This window comes from Herpailurus yagouaroundi, unplaced genomic scaffold, assembly GCF_014898765.1.
Source record: "Herpailurus yagouaroundi ecotype Mexico unplaced genomic scaffold, PumYag 198, whole genome shotgun sequence".
NCBI classification, from domain to species: Eukaryota; Metazoa; Chordata; class Mammalia; order Carnivora; family Felidae; genus Herpailurus; species Herpailurus yagouaroundi.
This window is the reverse complement of record NW_024412429.1, coordinates 7,905,257-7,924,740: the sequence shown is the minus strand read 5'-3', so window position 1 is coordinate 7,924,740 and position 19,484 is coordinate 7,905,257. Positions and strand designations below refer to the sequence as shown.

The 19,484-nt window shown below is 44.5% G+C and overlaps 1 protein-coding gene across 1 annotated transcript in view; it reads right to left on the bottom strand.

Annotated features, from left to right (window-relative positions):
* Nucleotides 1-11,565, bottom strand: part of PLG (plasminogen) — a 43,537-nt gene extending 31,972 nt beyond the window's left edge. The window contains exons 1-4 of the mRNA XM_040448716.1: nucleotides 11,441-11,565; nucleotides 6,553-6,688; nucleotides 5,157-5,263; nucleotides 1,604-1,718 (exon numbers count right to left, since the gene is read on the bottom strand). Of these exons, the coding sequence (XP_040304650.1) occupies nucleotides 1,604-1,718; nucleotides 5,157-5,263; nucleotides 6,553-6,688; nucleotides 11,441-11,489 (407 nt within the window). The 5' untranslated portion in view covers nucleotides 11,490-11,565. The remainder of the gene's footprint in view (nucleotides 1-1,603; nucleotides 1,719-5,156; nucleotides 5,264-6,552; nucleotides 6,689-11,440) is intronic.
* Nucleotides 11,566-19,484: the final 7,919 nt, after the last annotated feature.

Sequence of the window (19,484 nt, the reverse complement as noted above, 5' to 3'; positions counted from 1 at the left end):
TCCCATCTGAGGTTCAAGGTTCTGTCATCCAAATGCATTTCCGCTATGTGCTTCAGCATTTGTGTTGTCTGATTTCCAATGCTCTACTGTTAGACTGCTTCAGCATAGTAGCTAATATTACCATTATTATGATATGGACAGGTGAGTCTCAGAAGTAGAGCCAAAGTGTTTTTATGCACAGTCAGTAGAAATATAAAGACTTCAAAAGCCTGCCAAATTCTTGATTCCTTCCAAACACCTGCTTTTTTCAGGTAACCTTCACTCTGTCAAAATAGTGGTAGTTAATGCCATTTCTGTCTGTGTGAGCAATGCACCAGGCAATACTGAAACCTTCCTCTACATTCTCTCATTTAGCTTTAATAAAACCCCTAAAGGGAAACATGTTATTATTCCCTATTGTGCAGATGAGAAAACTGAGGCACAGCAACGTCAAACAAAATACATCTTGCCTCAGTGTGAACACCTAATTAACTAGCATCTCAAGTTCAAATCAACCCGTCTGATTCCAAATGTGTGGGGGTGGGTAAAGTTAAGCTCATTTCCAGCTCTAGAAATTAGATGCTGTGTCGAGACAAAAATCAGATCAAAAGCCCAAGACTTAGAGTCTAAATGGCAGATTTCATTTCTGTTCTTCTATGTACCTGTTTTTGATAAAGTGCCTCCCGGGGCCTCAGTTTCCTCATCTGCTAGGGTCAAGATGGCCTAGATTATCTCTAAAGCCCCTGACACTCCGTGACTCTGCCTTTTGGTTCGATCGTTTTTCCTCTATAAGCCATATGTCTTGGGAACATCTGCCAATGGAATTTTTTTGGGGGGGTGGGCGGTCATATACACTAAATTCTACTTGATGAGCACTGTCACTAAGAATTGATGAGAATTGTTACTGTTCATGCCACCTAATGCCATACTGGGGAAAGCAGAAAAAGAATGACACTAAAATAATAATAGGCAAGTTGCAGGATAATCAGTTTTTCGTTTATGTTCTATTTGCTACTTTGCTCTGTAATGTTGAGGTGAACACGTGGGGAGGGTTCTCACTTGATATGTTTGGGTTAGACTAATCCTGTCCTAAACAGGATCATCTGTGCTCTTTTCTGAGTCACCTGGGATTCGTGGTTTGACTGTTCTTTTCCACTAGGCATCCTTCCACGTTCCAGGTCTTCCAAAACGGTACACACACAAGAGCAAACGGAACCCTTCTCTGCTTTTGTGCTATAAATAGCCGACCCGTTCCACATCAACCTCAATAAGGCTCTCTCCAGACCGGTTTATTCGCATATTCTGTTTGATTTAGAAGTAATGGCGGCAGGCGGTGGGGGAGCGGGTGCTACGCCTGGGTGGCTCAGTCGGTTAAGTGTCGGACTTTGGCTCAGGTCATGATCTCACGGTTCATGGGTTCGAGCCCCGTGTCAGGCTCCATACTGGTACAGAGCCTGCTTGGGATTCTCACTCTCTCGTCTCTCTCTACCCCTCCCCGTTCATGCTTTCTCCCTCTCTCTCTCTCTCTCTCTCTCTCTCTCAAGATAAATAAATAAACTTAAAAAAAAAAAGTAATGGGGATCATTGTAAATATCACAGGGGAACACAGTGATGAGAGTCTTACTTAGGTTTGTGCGGAGCATTGTCACTCCATTTTTGACAGGTGACACCATTCTTCGTTTTGGACATTGTCCCCCTGTAGCTCTTCCCGTTTCCAATCTTGCACTCTGAAAGATAGACTGAAGGGGGATCCACACAGCGGTCAAGACCTCCGCAAGAACCACCACCAAGAAGCCCTGTGCTGCTTAGTCATGTGGAAAAAATTCGCGTTCGAGACACCATTTTCCTACTCCTTGGAAAGACCATGTTGTGCATTTTACATCTGTGCGAGAGCTGCAGTTCACCAAGCTGTTTGGCGCTTTGGTTTATTCAAAGCCACAGCCCCTCTGTGTACCAGGTACCAGGCTGGGTGCTGGAGACACACGGAGAGGAGAACAGAGGCCCTACCCTCATGGAGCTTCCAGTCTAGGGAAGGCAGAGGGGCCGGTTACAGAAAGTAATCAAGGTCACAGATCATGAAATGAGATAACCTCACGGTCACACACGGAACAGACAGGACAAATAACATGAGGAGCGAGTCAAAGGGAATGGGGAGGGGGCTTTGCAGAGGTGGAAAGAGATCCAAGCCACTTCTGTTTTTTGAGGCTCCCGGTATTTTAGATATGGAAAAAAAATGTCAAACAGCTTGAGAATTCACAGTAGACACTCTCAACTAGCCTCCATTTAACCAACTCACTGGTCAGCCAGTAGTAGTCTCCAGCCCATTTTTAGAACGCACTGTCAGATGCCCACCTGTGTTCTCCATGTGATAAGGTGGGCACCTGTGGCTGGCGGGCCGCTTTCCAGTGTGCCCACCCACTTCTGTTCCCACCAGTTGGATTTTACACTTAGAAGAGTCAACTATTTTCATCATTAAACTTCTGATACAGCTGTATTTGGTTTAAGATGATCTAAACTGAGAAATGAATGTGGGAAAAAAAATCAAAGATGAATTAAAAAAAAAAGCTAAGACGAATGCTTTTAAGGACTCGAAAGACTCGAATCGTCTTTAAAAAGGCTATCAAACCCACTGAGGGCAATCCATTCATACTGTTGGCTATATAATTTTGGGTGGGAAATCCTAAAAACACAAAGGTATTTTACAGTCAGACTGATTAACAGATGTCTCTAGACCTTGCTTCACTTCAAAGAGATGAAAGGCACTTATCCTAGACGGTGCGCTTAGAGCGGAGTTTGCGCAGGAAATGACCTGCTAATTGCTATTGGTGGCCCCATATTCAAAGAAAAAAGCTTCCACTCTTCATCAAAAGGTGTCAATATGAATTGTGTTTTCTTTAAAAATACAAAATACATACGCTCTATTTGTGTCATCTTTTACGATGTCCTGCCAAGGTTTTAAATTAATTTGATCAATTATCTGGGGCAAGTACTTCTAACACACCCATAGCAAACAAATGCTTTTAACTCCAGTTCGTGTATGAAGACTCCAAATATATCTTCATTTGATAAGCTATGGCAGTAGACATACTTCAGTGATCAAAAGTATAAACTGAAGGCACTTTGGAGGCCCAGGGGTCCGGGGAGACTTTTCAAAGAAGGTGATGCTTGAGCTGAGACGCGGGAGGTGAGAAGGGTCCGGCCGCGGAAAGAACAGAAAAGGGCCTTAGCATGGGGGTGTGTGCCTGGCATGTGGGAGGAACAGATACAAGCCCGGAGTAGAAAGGCCTAGTGAACCAGCAAATGGGGTGGGCTTAAATAGTACAGGTTCCAGTCGTAGGAGGTTAAGTATTTGGATTTTATTCTAAAGGCATGAAGAGTAGCAAGCAGGGAAGTTACAGCCCACCTGCGGCCATGGCCTGGCCAGTGATAGTGATGGCTTAGACCCAGGTGGTGGCGGTGACCGTGGTGGGGAGGGGCAGACGTAAATGGTATCTGACATGGAGTATTCCCAGAAAAACTCAGGCAGGGAATTTAGCAGCGGGTCGATGTGCTACAGTAAAGAAACAAGCACCACAAAATGACTTGACTTTTGACTTTTTACCTCTCTTCTGTTTGTATGTACCCACTAGAGTTTATATAACCTTTTGCTCCTTTCCATCACCTTGAAAACAAGCCACTATTCAACTACTCATGCTAAGCCTAGCGATCACCCCCAAGCTCCTTCTGGTTAACAATTTACGAAGGATTTATTTAAATGTTAGCATTTTGCAGGGAAAATCCTACCGGTCTATTTTTTAAAAAAAATCTACTAGGTAACCCTATATAGCTCACCCTGCACTGACTGGTAAAAATGAATAACTTCAACAGATAAACTTCAGATTGACTCTGCACTTGAATCTTGAGAATTAGAGATAAACATGGGGCGCCTGGGTGGCTCAGTCAGTTGAGCATCCGAATTCAGCTCAGGTCCTGATCTCACTGTCCGTGAGTTCGAGCCCCACGTCGGGCTCTGTGCTGACAGCTCAGAGCCTGGAGCCTGCTTCGGATTCTGTGTCTCCCTCTCTCTCTGCCCCTCCCCCACTCATGCTCTGTCTCTCTGTCTCTCTCTCTCTCTCTCTGTCAAAAATAAACATTAAAAAAAAATTTTTTTTAAAGAATTAGAGATAAATAATGGTAAGAAAGGGAGTGCAGTAGGCATACAGCTAATTAAACCTCAGAAGATGAACCGAGGCACAGAAATAATCCTAACCTAAGGAAATACTTCAAAAAATCTTATTTAGAGTTTTGTGGTGAGATTAGAGAGAATGTTGCAGGTCATTGTCAATAACGCACGATAGAGGATGTTTCTTGTTGTCTTTCACACCTGTGACATAGTATATTTAGAGAGCTACGTTGTTATTATAAATAGTCTTACTCCTAGCCAACAACAGAGTACGGAGTAGCTTTTAAAATGTCACACAATCACTGAAATCTTCAGGCATACTTAATGGGATTTGGCATATCTAAAAGGACATACAATTTTCATAGGAGTCTAGCCCATCTGTTATCCTAAACAATGGGATTCTTGATCCAGAATTTTCAAGGAAATTATGGAAAAGCAACAGGGGCTGCACATCTTCAAAAGATCGTATTTCTGAGCCTGAGGTAAATACAGACTGTGACATAAAACATCTGTAAAGTTAAAAATGAAAATATGTTGTGTGTATACAAATGTTACCGAGGATTTAGGGCACCTCAGTTTTTCTATTTCCCTAGGCTTTGGTCCAGAAGCCAGGGCCCAAGGACCATGGTCCCTGCAGAATAAAAAGTCACGATCATAAGGAACATTTAGACTCCCCTCTCCTCAAAGTTGAATATCTTAGTTTCGGGGTTATAGAGGTAGAAGTGATTTTGTCAGTTCAATTCCTTCATTTTCAAATCAACAAAAATGAAATCTAAAGGGGGAAATAATATGTACTCAATATATAATATAATATATATCAATATATATTGGATTCGTGACCAAATCTTACAGTGAGCCTGAACTCAATTTCCCTGCGTGACAGTGTCTCCATTCTCTGGTCTAGCTGCTAAAGGACAGATATAAAAGAGGAAGTGGTGGGGAGGAGGAGGGGAGGGGGGAAGATGTGGGGAGGAAAAGAAGGACAGGAACAGGAGGAAGAAAACATTGTACTCACTCTTCTTTTCAAATAAAACCACATCTCTCATCCTGAAGACAGCCGAATTCTTGCTGTTTTCAGCCATGATCACACAATGTTGCTCTTTGCTGTGATATTGGAATGACCTGCAGAAGAAAATCAGGAAACACAACAAATGCTTTCCCCTATTAAAGGAAAGCAAACCTGTGTTAATAAATAAGAGACTCAAAAGGCAATTGTATCTCTTGATGGGTCACGGAGCTCAGAATGTTTCCTTTCCATTGAATTTGGTCCAGTTATCAGTCAAGCGCTGTGAAAGGACACATCAAGGTGGCAATTATTCTTGTGTTGTTCCACCTTTGCCTTCTCCCCCTCCAAAGTTTCTCTTTCTGTTTCAACTTCTCTGCTTCTCTGCTCTCTCTTCACTTTTCTTTTCTTTTCTTTTTTTTTTTTTTTTAGTTCGGTGCTAGAATATTTGCTTTTATGTTGGAAAGAACCAAAGAACCAACTCAGATTTCTCTTTCCAGGAGGGTCTATGTGACTTCTGGACTCCCAGAATTTTCCCTTGACTTGACTTCTGCCTCTACGTTTCCCCTCTTCTCCCTTCACCTCAACCGCCTTGCCCATCGCCATGGTCTTGCCGTGGACATTCAGTCTGGCATTCAAAGCCATCCACAGCTGTCTTTCCAACTCCATTTTCTCCATGAGCCCTTCTTTAGCCTCTCACTGTCCTGTTCACAGGGCCACGAGGCTCCCTGAGCCTGAATGCCTCCTGCCTCGTCGGTATATCTCACTCCTCCTTCCAAGCCCCGTCCTCCCCAGGCTTTCTCCAGCCTTCTCGCCCCTTAGGAGTTCTTTTCTCTGCATCTTCATAAAGCACCCATTGATTATGTCACTTACGGACACCTCAAATTGCCTGTGTTCTTAAACAATTTTTACATTTTATCCAGTGTCTGTGAGTACACCATAAACAGAAAAAGGCAAACACCGCATGTTCAACTATACAGAGAGCTATCACATACTGACACAGATCATATACATCATATATGCCGGTGACACAGATCATATATATCATACATCCTGGATCACTGTATCTGTGCTTCTTGGCTCCTTAGGCACAGTCACGCGATGCTCATTAAATATTTACTGACGAGGATGTCAAAAAACCAGAGCTCAGAACAACAGCTGGTGATGTCGTGGGTAAAAGTAACATCCTCTGGGGGCAGTTTTCTAAAAGGGATGCGAGTCAACTTTGACAAGGAACTGTTCACATGGCTTCAGATCCAGAGTGCAAATACACTCCAGTCCCATGAAACTCCTCTTTCCTCTCAAATGCTATTTTTGCTAAGAGATCCCTGAGCAAATTTCTCGCCATCAAAACAATAGGGTCTCAAACAGCAAAATCTCTGCACGTGAGCAGTGACAAAGGAAATACCTGCAAATGAATCCTGTCTCCTCCTCACATCGTGCTGCACATTCTTCTATGCTTCCTGCTGACAGCTGCTTCTTAGTGAGGCTTACCAGAGAAGCCCCCTGGGTATTTACATAGTCATCCAGGGGGTCTCCGTGACCTACAAATGGAAGATAAAGGTGGGATAATTGGTAAGATTCATCAACACCACGGTTCAATTATCATGACTTCATAATCATCTATTTGCTTTGCATCAACCAAATAAAACTTGCTGCTTTCTTGGAAAGCAGACGGGTGTCGTGAATAAGAATGTTTAGTCAGGAAAACAGTTCCATCTTTGGGTTGCATCCTATTAAAAGATCAACCGGACCAATTGGTTAATTAAGATTAGAATTATTGGGGCGCCTGGGTGGTTCAGTCGCTTGAGCCACCGACTCCGGCTCAGGTCATGATCTCACGGTTCGTGAGTTCGAGCCCCACATCGGGCTCTGTGTTGACAGCTCACAGCCTGGAGCCTGCTTCTGATTCTGTGTCTCCCTTTCTCTCTGCCCCTCCCCCACGTGCGCTCTCTCTCTCCGCCTCTCCAAAATAAAGAAAACTGATTTAAAAAATTAAAAAGAAAAGATTAGAATTATTTAACAACTTCTGTTGCTACATTAATGAGCATGAAACCTTAAATAAGAAAAATTCGATTTGTTTGCTATGGATTGCCACACCACGATGGAACAGTAAGAGACCACCAGTGGCCACTATGTTAGCAGTTACTAATGTTGATTTGTCCTTCACTGGATGTGAACCCAACTTGGAGGCCATTCCTTGATTTCCAACACTATAAACTTTGGTTGCGACTCTGTCACTTAAACTGATGAGACAGACATTCTCTGAATGGTTCCACATTAGCAAGTTGATGATTTTAATGAAGAAGGTTTGAACTACGTCTCAACTACCACACAAGGTCATTTTTATACTGGGCTTAGTAGAGTGACACCTCACTCTTAATTAAAGAGAAATCATTTCTTCCCCACAATGATGACAAGTATCTGGCATTTCTGAGGAAATTATAAAAAAGCAGATCCTGGGACGAACACTGGCCTGGATTTTTCTAGAAGATAAAATCTGAAGCAAAGAATCTGTCCCAGGGTTGCTCTGCCCTTGCCACCTCAGAGAGTGTTCCCACAGGAGCTACAGGAGTGTTCTCTGTCTCGAGGCCTCCAGGCAGCGCTGAACTGGCTTTGATACCTTGACTCCCCACCCAGAGACGACGGCCTCCCCACTTTTTGCTCTTGGTGTGGAACCCTAGTGATGTTCCCAGGGTGACAGGCTGGAAGAGGTTAATGAAACGAAGACAGCAAAGTTACCTAAAGTTTGCCTAAATGGGATTAGGCAACATGGCGGCCTTGACCGCCTGGAGGGGTGGTGAGGACGGAAGCCAGGCTGAGCGGGTTGAAGACAGACAGGAGCCCTGGAGCCTCAAGAGCTAGCAAGTCTTCAGAAGCCTGGCTGTGAAAGCAGCTGTTCCCAGAGGGCATGTGCCCTCACGGAATTTTTGTTTAAGCTGAGACATTCTAGAGCTTGTTTAGATGCTAATGAAAAGTATCCACTAGGAAGTACCGTTAGAGGTCAGCCCCTCATTCTCTGAAAGACCCTCCCTGCCCACCTTGGAGAGACCTGGGGCACAGAGGCAATGCACTCTAGCAGGTGGAGACAAGCCATCTTCCGGAGGCCACCCTCCCTTCCTTCTGGTATTTGCTTTCCCCAATTTAGGATACTCTAAACTGGAAAGTGGCAATGGAACAGGAAGTGAGCTGATGTAATTTACATTTAATGCACCAGAAAGCACTGGAAAAATGTTTCAAAGGATTATGGAGAAGCAGAGATTTTAGACCCATATCCGTGCCTTCATCCTGCATTTCCCCCAAATTTGAGCTTTCATTTCCAAGAAAAGGTGTGCTTGGCTGAATTCTATAGATGGGGATGTGATTTTAAAAAACAAACGTGGCGATCACAGTAACTCTGGAAAGCATATCCTATAAAGACATAAACTTTCTGAAGAGTTCTCAGAAAGTTGAGAAGGCTGGGGTGTATGCATGATACCAAGACAAGAAAATTTCCATTTATATTACCCATTAATTAAGTGGCCTTTAATTGTGTTGTTATATTTCATAGCAAAAAGCTGCTGAGACCACCTGAGGAGTTGATATCTCAAAGCAATATCCCAAAAGAGATCAGTTTTTTCTTTCTCACTTGAAAAGTTTTCCCACGTTATTTTCTTTCACTGCAGGGCTATAGAGCAGTGGGGCATAATACAATTTATTGGTTGACCAAGAAATATTAAACACATCTTTTTAGTCAGAAAAGTATGTTTATATTCTAGGCCAAATGTAGATGTATATTGCCACCAAAGCAAATGTATTGTGTTAATAATGTGGTTGGGGGGGCGCGTGGGTGGCGCAGTCGGTTAAGCGTCCGACTTCAGCCAGGTCACGATCTCGCGGTCCGTGAGTTCGAGCCCCGCATCGGGCTCTGGGCTGATGGCTCAGAGCCTGGAGCCTGTTTCCCATTCTGTGTCTCCCTCTCTCTCTGCCCCTCCCCCATTCATGCTCTGTCTCTCTCTGTCCCAAAAATGAATAAACGTTGGGGAAAAAAAATTAAAAAAAAAAAATAATGTAGTTGGGTTTTTTTTGTTTGTTTGTTTGTTTAATCACTGTAACGCGTATGCATACACCCGTGCTTGTGTGTTTGAAACGAAAGTCTTAGTGGTTTATTAAACCACCAAGAATGGCTGTAAGAGGATATTTTTTCCCTCTCCCCAGTCATGTCTGTGCCCTGGAAAGATGAAACACATCCACGGAAACAGAGTAAATGCCTTCCTTTCAAAAAGAGCCTATGAAAGTCTCCCCCTGCCAGGTTGACAAAAACTTATGTTTATTCTATTGCAGAAGAGTTTGCTCTCCCATTCTGATGTGACCCCCTGTATTGGTTCATGGTGTTCTGGATCCTGTTTTCCGTAGGCTAACACAAAAGACACAGACCTGCACCCCCACACAGGACCGTTGCCCACAAAAAATCGCTGTGTTCAATCTTCTGTTCTGTATTTCTTTGGTATTTCTTTAAACGGATCTGCTAACTTCAAGTACATTTAACTCTAAAGTACAACCTACAGTGGGGTGCCTGCCTGAGGAGCTCAGTTGGTTAAGCGTCCCACTTCGGCTCAGGTCATGATCTCACAGCTCGTGGGTTTGAGCCCCACGTCGGGCTCTGTGCTGACAGCTCGGAGCCTGGAGCCTGCTTCAGATTCTGTGTCTCCCTCTCTCTCTGTTCCTCCTCCACTCACTCTGTCTCCCTCTCTCAAAAATATATAAACATTAAAAAAATTTAAAGTACAGCCTATAAAATTTTATCCAGCAGAATTTAAAAATTGAATTTCAAGTATCTATGCATTGTTTATATGAAGAATTACCATCATAATCTTATTTATAATTTTATTTATATGAAATGTCTAAAATCGGCAACGCAGAGACAGAAAGTAGATTGTCAATTGCCAGGGGCTGGGTAGGAATGGAGGCAGAGGGATGGGATGGGGAGAGGGACGAGGGGTGACAGCCAAGGGGCCTGGAGTTTCTCTCTGGGGTAATGGAAATGTTCAAAAATGTATTGTGGTGATGGTTGCACAACTCTGAATATTCGGAAAACCACTGGATTGTATGCTTTAAATGGGCGAATTGTATGTGAATTGTAATTCAATAAAGCTGTCCAAAAAAAAAAAACCCCAAACCTACAAGGACATGCTTAGAATATTTTAAAGACAGTTTAAACAAAGTTGAAAAGTGAGAAGAGCACCAGATTCCTTCTGGAAAAGCCTTGGTTTAAATTCTGGTTTCTTCGCTTCCTGGATTTGGGAGTAGGGTCAAAAGAGAAATGACATAATTCCCCTAAGTGTGGATTTCCTCTTCTGTCAAATGGGGATGCATATACTACCCTACCTATCCTACCTATACCACCTGAATAAGCTAGTAGTATCTAAGGGGACACACACACACACACACACACACGTGTGTGTGTGTGTGTGTGTGTGTATGTATAAAAACGTGCTTGGTCTACCTCAAGCACTACGTGAGTATCTGTTAAATTTCCCCATGCACACATCATTCTGCATATCGATGGCCGTGATTTCTCCACGCATAAGAAGCAAACTTACACGTGTGGAAGACTGTCTTAAAGCTGAAGCAGGCAGAGAACTGGCGACGACCACCACAGAATGGTCAAAGAACACAGTCAAAGAGATAGTTCACCGCTTACATTTAAAAGTGAAGAGAATACAGGACACTAACAAAAATGATCTCAATCAAGCTGAGGGCCTGGCGAGGGGGCCCACAACTTTGGGGGTCTTTCGCTTCCATGGGCTATTATTTCCACTCTAGCAACCATCACTGAGGTGCAATCTTTTATTTTTAAAATTTTTTTAACGTTTATTTATTTTTTGAGAGACAGAGAGAGAGTGAGGGAGGGGAAGAGAGAGAGGGAGTCACAGAATTGGAGGCAGGCTCCAGGCTCCGAGCTGTCAGCACAGAGCCCGATGCGGGGCTCGAACTCACAAGCCGTGAGTTCATGACCTGAGCCTAAGTCGGATGCTTAACTGACTGAGCCACTCAGGCGCCCCAAGGTACAATCTTTTAGATTTAAAAAGTCGTTCATTATTTCCTCTGCCCACTGGTCTTTAGCGTTCGCAGAGAAATGAAAGTTAGTTCTTAGAGAACTCTTCAACCGTGCACGTAGGTTTTGGTTTGGGACTCTCATGAATCAAAAGCTAAATTAAACAGGTTGCCCAGAAAGCTGTCATGCGATCTATCTTTAGGACATTGCTAGGAAAACCATTTTAATTAAAGTAAAACAAACACACCCTCTGTCTTACCTGATTTCAGAAATAAAAGAAGTAGAAGGATGACTTCCTTGTGTTCCATTTTGGGACCGGCCAGCAGTGCCCAGAAACCTGGGTGTCCCAATCCCGAGATGTTATTGACTTACAGGAGAGAAAACGCATCCACAAACAAGATAATCGCATGGAGTTAATTATTCTCTGAGACGCCCATCGCCACTGTGCTCCCAAGGGTTCAAACATTACCTCGGCTGGAGCACCTTACAATGTTTGAGAGCCAAGTATGCAATAGATGCTGGGAAGTGGTGAAAGCCGTCCTCCCCTCCTCCCTCCTTCCCCCCCTCCCACCGCCCCAGGCTGCCTTCTTATCTCCCGACCCCTGTCCTCTCCCCACCAAGCCTACTATCTTCCCCGGTCCTCTCCTCACCAAGCCTACCATCTTCCCCGTTCCGTCCGGTTTCCTCCCCACTTTCCTTCCCTGGCTTTGAGTAAAATGGGAGGCAAAAAGAAAGAAAGACAATCATGCTAATAGCCAACCTCTGCGGAGAACTTTCCTAGGCCAGTCACTCTCCTAAGAGGTACATACGCACAGTTTCACTCACCCTTCAAAACAAGCAATATTAACACCCCCTCTTTAGAGGAGGGGACCCAGGCTCAGAAAGTTTAATTTTCTCAAGGTTATTTAGCTGCCAACGGTTGAGGCTAATAGACCCAGACTGTGTAGGCCTTAGATTATGAGCATAAGCTAGGGCATTGGCATTCATATTCCCACGGCCTACCAAACAATATGGAAATTACTACGAAAGTTAAAATATTTTCTTATCAAAATTTCTTTATGCCCCCTGGACTCACATGCTTTCCATGATTATAAATTATGCTATAAAAACATTCGTCTTTTCCCCCAAAGACATTCACAGTGCCTCTCCGTCTCTCTGCCCCTCCCCCACTCGTGAACTGTCTGTCTCTGTCTCCCTCTCAAATATAAATAAATATTTAAAAAAAATTTTTTTAAACCCCTCCTATTTCAGCATTCACCAATATTTAGGAGGAGTGGAATGGATTCTATTTTAATTGTGAAATAAGAACTCTAGGCTATGAAATCCCTTTCTGTAAATTAGCAAAGTGTAGAGGTCGTCACCAAACTGTCTTGGGTGGAACCTCTTGCTAAATTCCCTGGGACCCAAGTCCTCTGTGGAATTCTCCGGAACAAAATGTGCTGGAGAATAAGGCGGCAAACTATTGCGAGCGGCAGGGAGGACCTGATCACATTTCCCGGTTTTCTACCTCCTCCTGGCTTTCTTCTCTCCCCAAACTCTTCCGTCCCCCTCACCCCTCCCTGTCCCCAAGTGGCCTGGTTTACTAAAGGGGACACAGTGTGGAGGCAAGTGGAGGAGTCAGAACTGGGCAGACTGTTTTTCTTAAAAATGTTCCAAAAGTCTTTTAGGGGGATTATGTTGATGTGTTTGAGAAAGTTCTTTGGGGAAAAAAAACAGACTTTTCTGATACATAATGTTTCCAGTATGCATTTGTTTCCATTTAAAATATTTTAGTTTTGGGGCACCTGGGTGGTTCAGTCGGTTAAGCCTCCAGCTCTTGATCTCAGCTCAGGTCATGATCTCACGGTTCATGAAATCAAACCCATCAGGCTCTGTGCTGACAGAGAGGAACCTGCTTGGGATTCTCTCTTTCTCTCTCTCTCTGCCCTTCCCCCACTCATGCTCTCTGTCTCTGTCTCTGTCTCAAATAAATAAATAAACATTTTTTTAACTTAATATTTTATTACTGCTTTATGTATAAAGCATCAGGAACAATGTCATCAAGAAATTCTATATCCATGTGATTTTCCTTTTCCTGTTTGATTTTTTTAATTTGGGTGGTGGTGGTATGCCTTTTGTCCCCTTCCTTTCCTCCTGGAAGCTTCTTGAATGATTTGATTCTACACCTGTTATTTTGTAAATCAGGTTGCCCTCCTATGGTCTTCTGCCTATACGTTCTTCCTCACCTTCATAATGTATCAGCATCATGAGAGCTCAGATAAACATGAAGCAGGGTTTTGTGAATGTGCCATCAGATATTGTAGTGTGTAAAGAGAAGAGCAAAGAGGAATGTATTGCTCAGGTGTGTACCAGACTGAAGGCATAGAGACTTCCGTTATGGCATGGTCCTCCATGATTTAGCTCCACAGGCACAGCGTAAGATAAAGCAATGGACTATTCTAGAGAGTTCATAGGAGTCTCACACCAGCACTCTTAGAAGGATGTTGGGCGGGGTTTTTGCTCAAAGCTGCAAAGACAATTAATTCAAAATAAGTCATTTTCAACTTGAAAGAATGGCAAAAACTGAGGAAAGAGATAAAAGAAGGAGAGATCATCTCTCTATACTTTCAGCAGGTTGAATACATTCTGAGATGTACATTCTTATTGAGTTCAATTCATTAAGTATTTTTTAAAGTTTTTTTTTTTTTAATTTTAACTATTTTGAGAGAGAGTGTGTGTGAGCAGGGAAGGAGCAGAGAGGGAAAGAGAGAGAATCACAAGCAGGCCCCGCACGGCCAGCACAGAGCCCGATGCGGGGCTCGAACCCACGAACCAAACCCATGAACCGTGAGATCGTGACTTTAGCTGAAACCAAGAGTCAGATGCTGAACCGACTGAGCCACTCAGGCGCCCCCAATTCATCAAATATTTACTGACCACCTACTGTGTGTTGGGCTCCTTTAAGATTACATGAAAGGTACAAATCACAGTCCCTACCCAGAGGAACTCCAGGAAACTTCTGCATCTAAGATTTGTGAAGACTTCTGCTACACTTGTAGCCAACAACAAGGACATCAAAGTTAGACGGAAGATGAATCTAATTTCCTTAGCTCTGCAGCACGGGGCCTGCCACCAAGATCCATTCAGGTTCCCTTACGAAGAGGAGAATTAGTACCTTCCCTTCAGGCATTACAGTGGCAAATTCCTTGCAAGAACCCGAGAGGTAAGTTATGAACACGAGGCCAGGTCAACCTCACCAGGAGAGTGAGGCAGTTTCCCCTTCGGTGGCACCTGCCCCCACTTTGCCTAAAGTGGAAGCTGTGGCCAGGTCACAACTTCCCAGGGACTTGCTTTCACATTGCTTGGGCCTTGTGTTGCTGGCCTGACATTTGCACGGGTCACCTTTCTCTACTGACTCTCCCCCTTCCTCCAGCCCCAGTAGGGTTCCTTCCAGTCCAGGCTCTGCCCCCTGGGAACCGTCATTCTGAGACACCTCATTTCTTTACCATGACCATTCTCTGAGTATCCCCAATAAGACCATATATTTCAAAATGAAACTAGCAACAATTAATTAATCCAGTAAGGGTTCAAACAAAGTATACCTTCCTTGTTGCAAAGGTTCTAGGCAAGTTTTTCTTTGCCCTGCATGTCAATTTGCAGAGTGCTTTTACTGTGTTATTTTATTAGGACATATGACCTAGGAAACATGTCCTCATTAACCGGAAGGTGGCTTTCATTTCTTTAATCCGACCTTTCTTTCAAATCTGTTAGCCTTTGTTCCTTAGTCTCTGGCACTATGGAATGAGATACGTATCAGCTCCCGTAAAGAGATAACAGGGCTGCTCAGTTAGCTCAGGGGTTAAAATGTAACCAGTCCAGGAGCACTTTCTAAGTAAGATCTGACTGACTAATTCAGTGTTCAGCAAGGCAATATTTTCTTAATTGAGTTGTGTTTGCAGAAATCAAGATGTTTATTCATTTTTGGAAAAACAAAATTAGCCTTCATTGGGATACCTTTTCATTAGATTTTTATCCGCCTAAAAAAAATATTAGCAGAGAAGAAATTTACCAGCTCACACTGAGTCAGCACTAGGACTCCCCCGAGATCCAGGCAAACATCCTTTCTGTTCTGAGATCCAGAGTCACCACATATAAAACAAAGAGAGAAGCCAAATCATTCTTTCCATCTTTAAAATTCGTTATTCTCTAAGCTAATTATGACAAAAATCTTTCTTCATAGTACTTGGAAGACACAAAACATGTACATAACATAAAAATGTTTTAAGAAAAAATGAGTCTATATCAAAACTGGTGAAATCTGAGCTACGTCCGTGGGCTAGTTCATTACGCTGGACCAAGAGCAGTTTCCCAGTATTGACGATGAACTTCAGTTATGCAAGTTTTTACCCTTGGAGGAGCTGGGTGCTGGGTAATGGCAATACCAAATCTCTCAGCATTATTTTTGTAGCTTATTGTATGTTTATAATGACTTCCAGCTAAAAAGCAAAAATATATATCTATATATGCATATATGTTTATATGTTTATATATTTGTGTATATTTGGTTACATGTGTACATATTTGGCTGTGTGTGTATATGTATTTACATATATGTGTATATATATTTGGATACTTGTGTATATATTTTTGGGTACATGTGTATATATATTTGGAGAGATATATATATGTATATATATATATATATATATATATTTTTTGGACATACATGTATATATTTAAGAGGACCCAGGATGAGGTAAATGCTTCCATAATATTTAAAAGAACTACCAAAATATTAAATCAGCATGCAGGACTCAGCCTTTGGCTGATTTCTGTGAGCGCAGGGGAAGTGTGAGTGGAATGGGAGAGGCCCCCTCCCCCACCTCCACTGCCCCTTCTTCCAAGGCCAAGACGACTATTAAGGTCTGGTGGAGCTACCCGGCAGCAGGAGCCCCCACACACGGGTTTGGAATCCGGAGGCTGGAGGAGTCCCACCTCTCGGACACCCAACACCTCTGCACACAGGTAAAACACCACCCAAACCAAGCGGGCCCCACATGACGACGCCTCCCTCGTCTCCCACTCAGCCACACCAACTCCACAGTCCAGCGGGAGTGTGGGAAGGTCCCTGAGTGAAGCAGGAGGGTGGGGTGGAGGCCGGGGTTTGTGCCGGGTGCGGCCCTCCTGGGTAGAGCCTCTCCGGTGTCTACAGTGTTTAGCTCCGTGCTGGGAGCTGGGTAGACGAGTGGGTAAGACCCGATTCCCGCTCCCAGGGAGTTTCCCACCTGATGGACTCGGGGCCGCTGTGGATCCGTAAGCTGGGCTGTCAGGTGGCATGGTGAGTGCTCAGCCCTGCCGAGGCCCAGGCTACACGGAGCAGGCAGAGCGACACCTGGCTTGTCTTGAGAAGTAAGCACACACTTCCCCGAGGAGGTGACATCGAGCAGAGCCCTAGAGACAAGTGGGAGGGATGAGAAGCAAGAAGGAATAGATGTGCAAAGTCCCGGAGGCAAGAGGTCCGGGCCACTGAAAGGCATTCAGGCTGAAACGGGGAACCGGTGGCTGATTGAGGGGGGTCCAGTCTTGCTGGCCTCTTACACTGCGGCAGGGGGTTCTTTAACCGACAGACAGCAGGGACCACGGAAGGGTCTTAGATCCGAAGAGTGGCACCCTCCTTCTGCCTGCAGAGTGGGAGGGGATTGTAAGAAGCAGGGGGGAAGGAGGGAGGACACAGGGGTCTCAAAGAAGGCAGCGGAGAGAGAACAGCGATGACATCAGGGAGACGATTAGAAAGCAGAATTGATAGGGTCTGGTGACTGACTGACTCTGGGGGTGGAACCAAGGCTCGTGCCCCCCTTTCTGTCCTGGGCACCTGCCAGTGGTATAGTTCATTGAGAAGGAACACAGAGCCGGGAGGGAATAAAATGAGTCTGTTTGGAGACATGCTGTATTTGGGAACTAGTGAAAGTCCACGGGGAAACTTCCAGAAGTAACTGGATATTTGGGCCGAAGGCAGGTGTTGTCAAATATAGCCCTTGGGGCCGCCTCCTGTTTTAATAAATCCTGTTACATTGGCAAACAGCCACACCCACCAACTGATTACTGGCTACTGCTACATTTGCAGGACAATGTCGAGCTGAGGTGGACAGAGGCGGTGAGATGTCCAGCAGGTGCATAAAATATTTACTGTCTGGCCCTAGAGTCTAGGAAAGAGGTGTGGGCTGGAGGTGTAGAATCTGGGATTGCAGCAGGACCATGGCATTGAAATGAGAGTAGGGTGAGGGTGCCCTGACAGAAGAAAGAGGGACCACGGGAGGTCCCAGAGAAAGAGACGTCCCTCCAGATTACGGGGACCAGTTAGCTGGAGAGAAGAACTGGCTGGAGGTTCAGAGAAGCCAAGGGAAGCCAGGGCTTTAAAGCTGGGCGTCTCAACAATGCCAATCTCAGACTCAGACAAAGTGTCGTACACAGTCACTGACCTTCGTGTCACAGAGTTCAGACACTGCCAATTTGCTAAGAATTAACCTTCTGCTAAGGAAATGGATGGAAAAGTGAAATGAGACAAAGACGTGAATATTGCCTCAGGGGACAATTAAGCATTGGTGGTTAGTCTAAACACAGCCTTTCAAAACATTTATTTGGGAAATTTATTTGGGTGGCTCAGTCAGTTAAGCATTTGACACTTGATCTTTGGCTCAGGTCATGAACTCACGGGTTCGTGGGCTTGACTCCCGCATCGGGCTCTGTGCTGACAGCTCAGAGTCTCCTTGGGACTCTCTCTCTTCCTCCTTCTGCCCTGCCCCCTCTCTCAAAATAAATAAAAATTAAACAAAAAATTTGTTTTACTACTAGCTACCACTTACTGTAGGCTTGTCCACTCTGCACTGGGCACAGTCAACTCTACGAATTAAGTACAACGTCACATCACGAAATAATCACTATATCCTTTGCTATTATAATCATTGCCATTTTATAGCTCAGGAGATTGAAACTCACTTGTCCAGTGTTATGCCAGTGGAAATTGGCCACCTTCCTACCCAAATATCTGGGTTTCAAGTGACTGCTTTTTTAAAAATTTTTTTAGTTTAAAAAAAAAATTTTTTTTTAACATTTACTTATTTTTGAGACGGAGAGAGACAGAGCATGAACGGGGGAGGGTCAGAGAGAGAGAGAGAGAGAGAGGGAGACACAGAATCTGAAACAGGCTCTAGGCTCTGAGCTGTCAGCACAGAGCCCGACATGGGGCTCGAACTCACGGACCGCGAGATCATGACCTGAGCCGAAGTCGGCCGCTCAACTGACTGAGCCACCCAGGCGCCCCTCAAGCGACTGCTATTAACTAGTGCATTGCAACTTGGGGAAAGAAGGAACAGCAGTGGTAACAAAAAGGATAATAGCACCACTTGATTGAGTACTGGCTATGTACTAGGCTCCACCCTAAACACTTTACATACGTTATTTCCACTTACTCTTCATCCTGATCCTAAGAAGGAGGCACTGTTATTATCGTTTGCATTTTGCTGGCTGAGGAATGAGGAGAGGTTCATAACGGGTCCAGTGTCACACAGCTAGTGAGGCTGGTTGGGGTAGGAACTGGCAGGGCATTGAATGCCCCAGCCAGACCCTTCAGCCTCACTGCTGCAGAAAGCCTCCAGCTTCTCATTATCCACCAAAGTTATCAACCATTGCATCAACCATAAATAAGCATTTATGGAGCGCCTGCTGCATTTGCAGCAACGAGCAAAGCCAAGGACAGGTAGACAAAGCAGAATCCAAATCAGAGGCCACTGCCTAAAGGGTGCTGCCTAGACCAACTTACTCTGGGGCCACTGCCCCGGGACTATCTGCTCAGGTCTGCACATTTTAATTTCTTGCACTGAGTTTGCCTCTTGGTTGTGCAGAGTTCGGTTTGCTTCCTGCTTTTGGGATGGGCATCGCCGAGCTGAGTTGAACTCCTGCAGGAAACACACGGCTCATTTTAGTTCTCTTTTATATCCCCAAACCTGCAGAGGGCGTCTTGGTGCTCAAGTAGAAACCTGTTCAGTCGAATGGAACGTTCCTTTTCAAATCGCCTTCCTGATTGATTGTTCAAATGCGTTTAAGGGCATCAGTTCCATGCGGCCAACAACTCCCAGGCAGGGAATCGACACAGCCAACAATTTGCTTCTCCGAGGAAAACTTCTTCGTAAGCCCGATTTTGCAGAGGCTTGCTCGTCTGGAGAGACGGTAAACCAGAGGAGATAAAGTAGGTTATGTTACGTGCTCAATGTGGAAAGTTGGCTTCCCGCTAGGGCTTGGAGTTTCCAGCGACGCAGCCCTTAAAC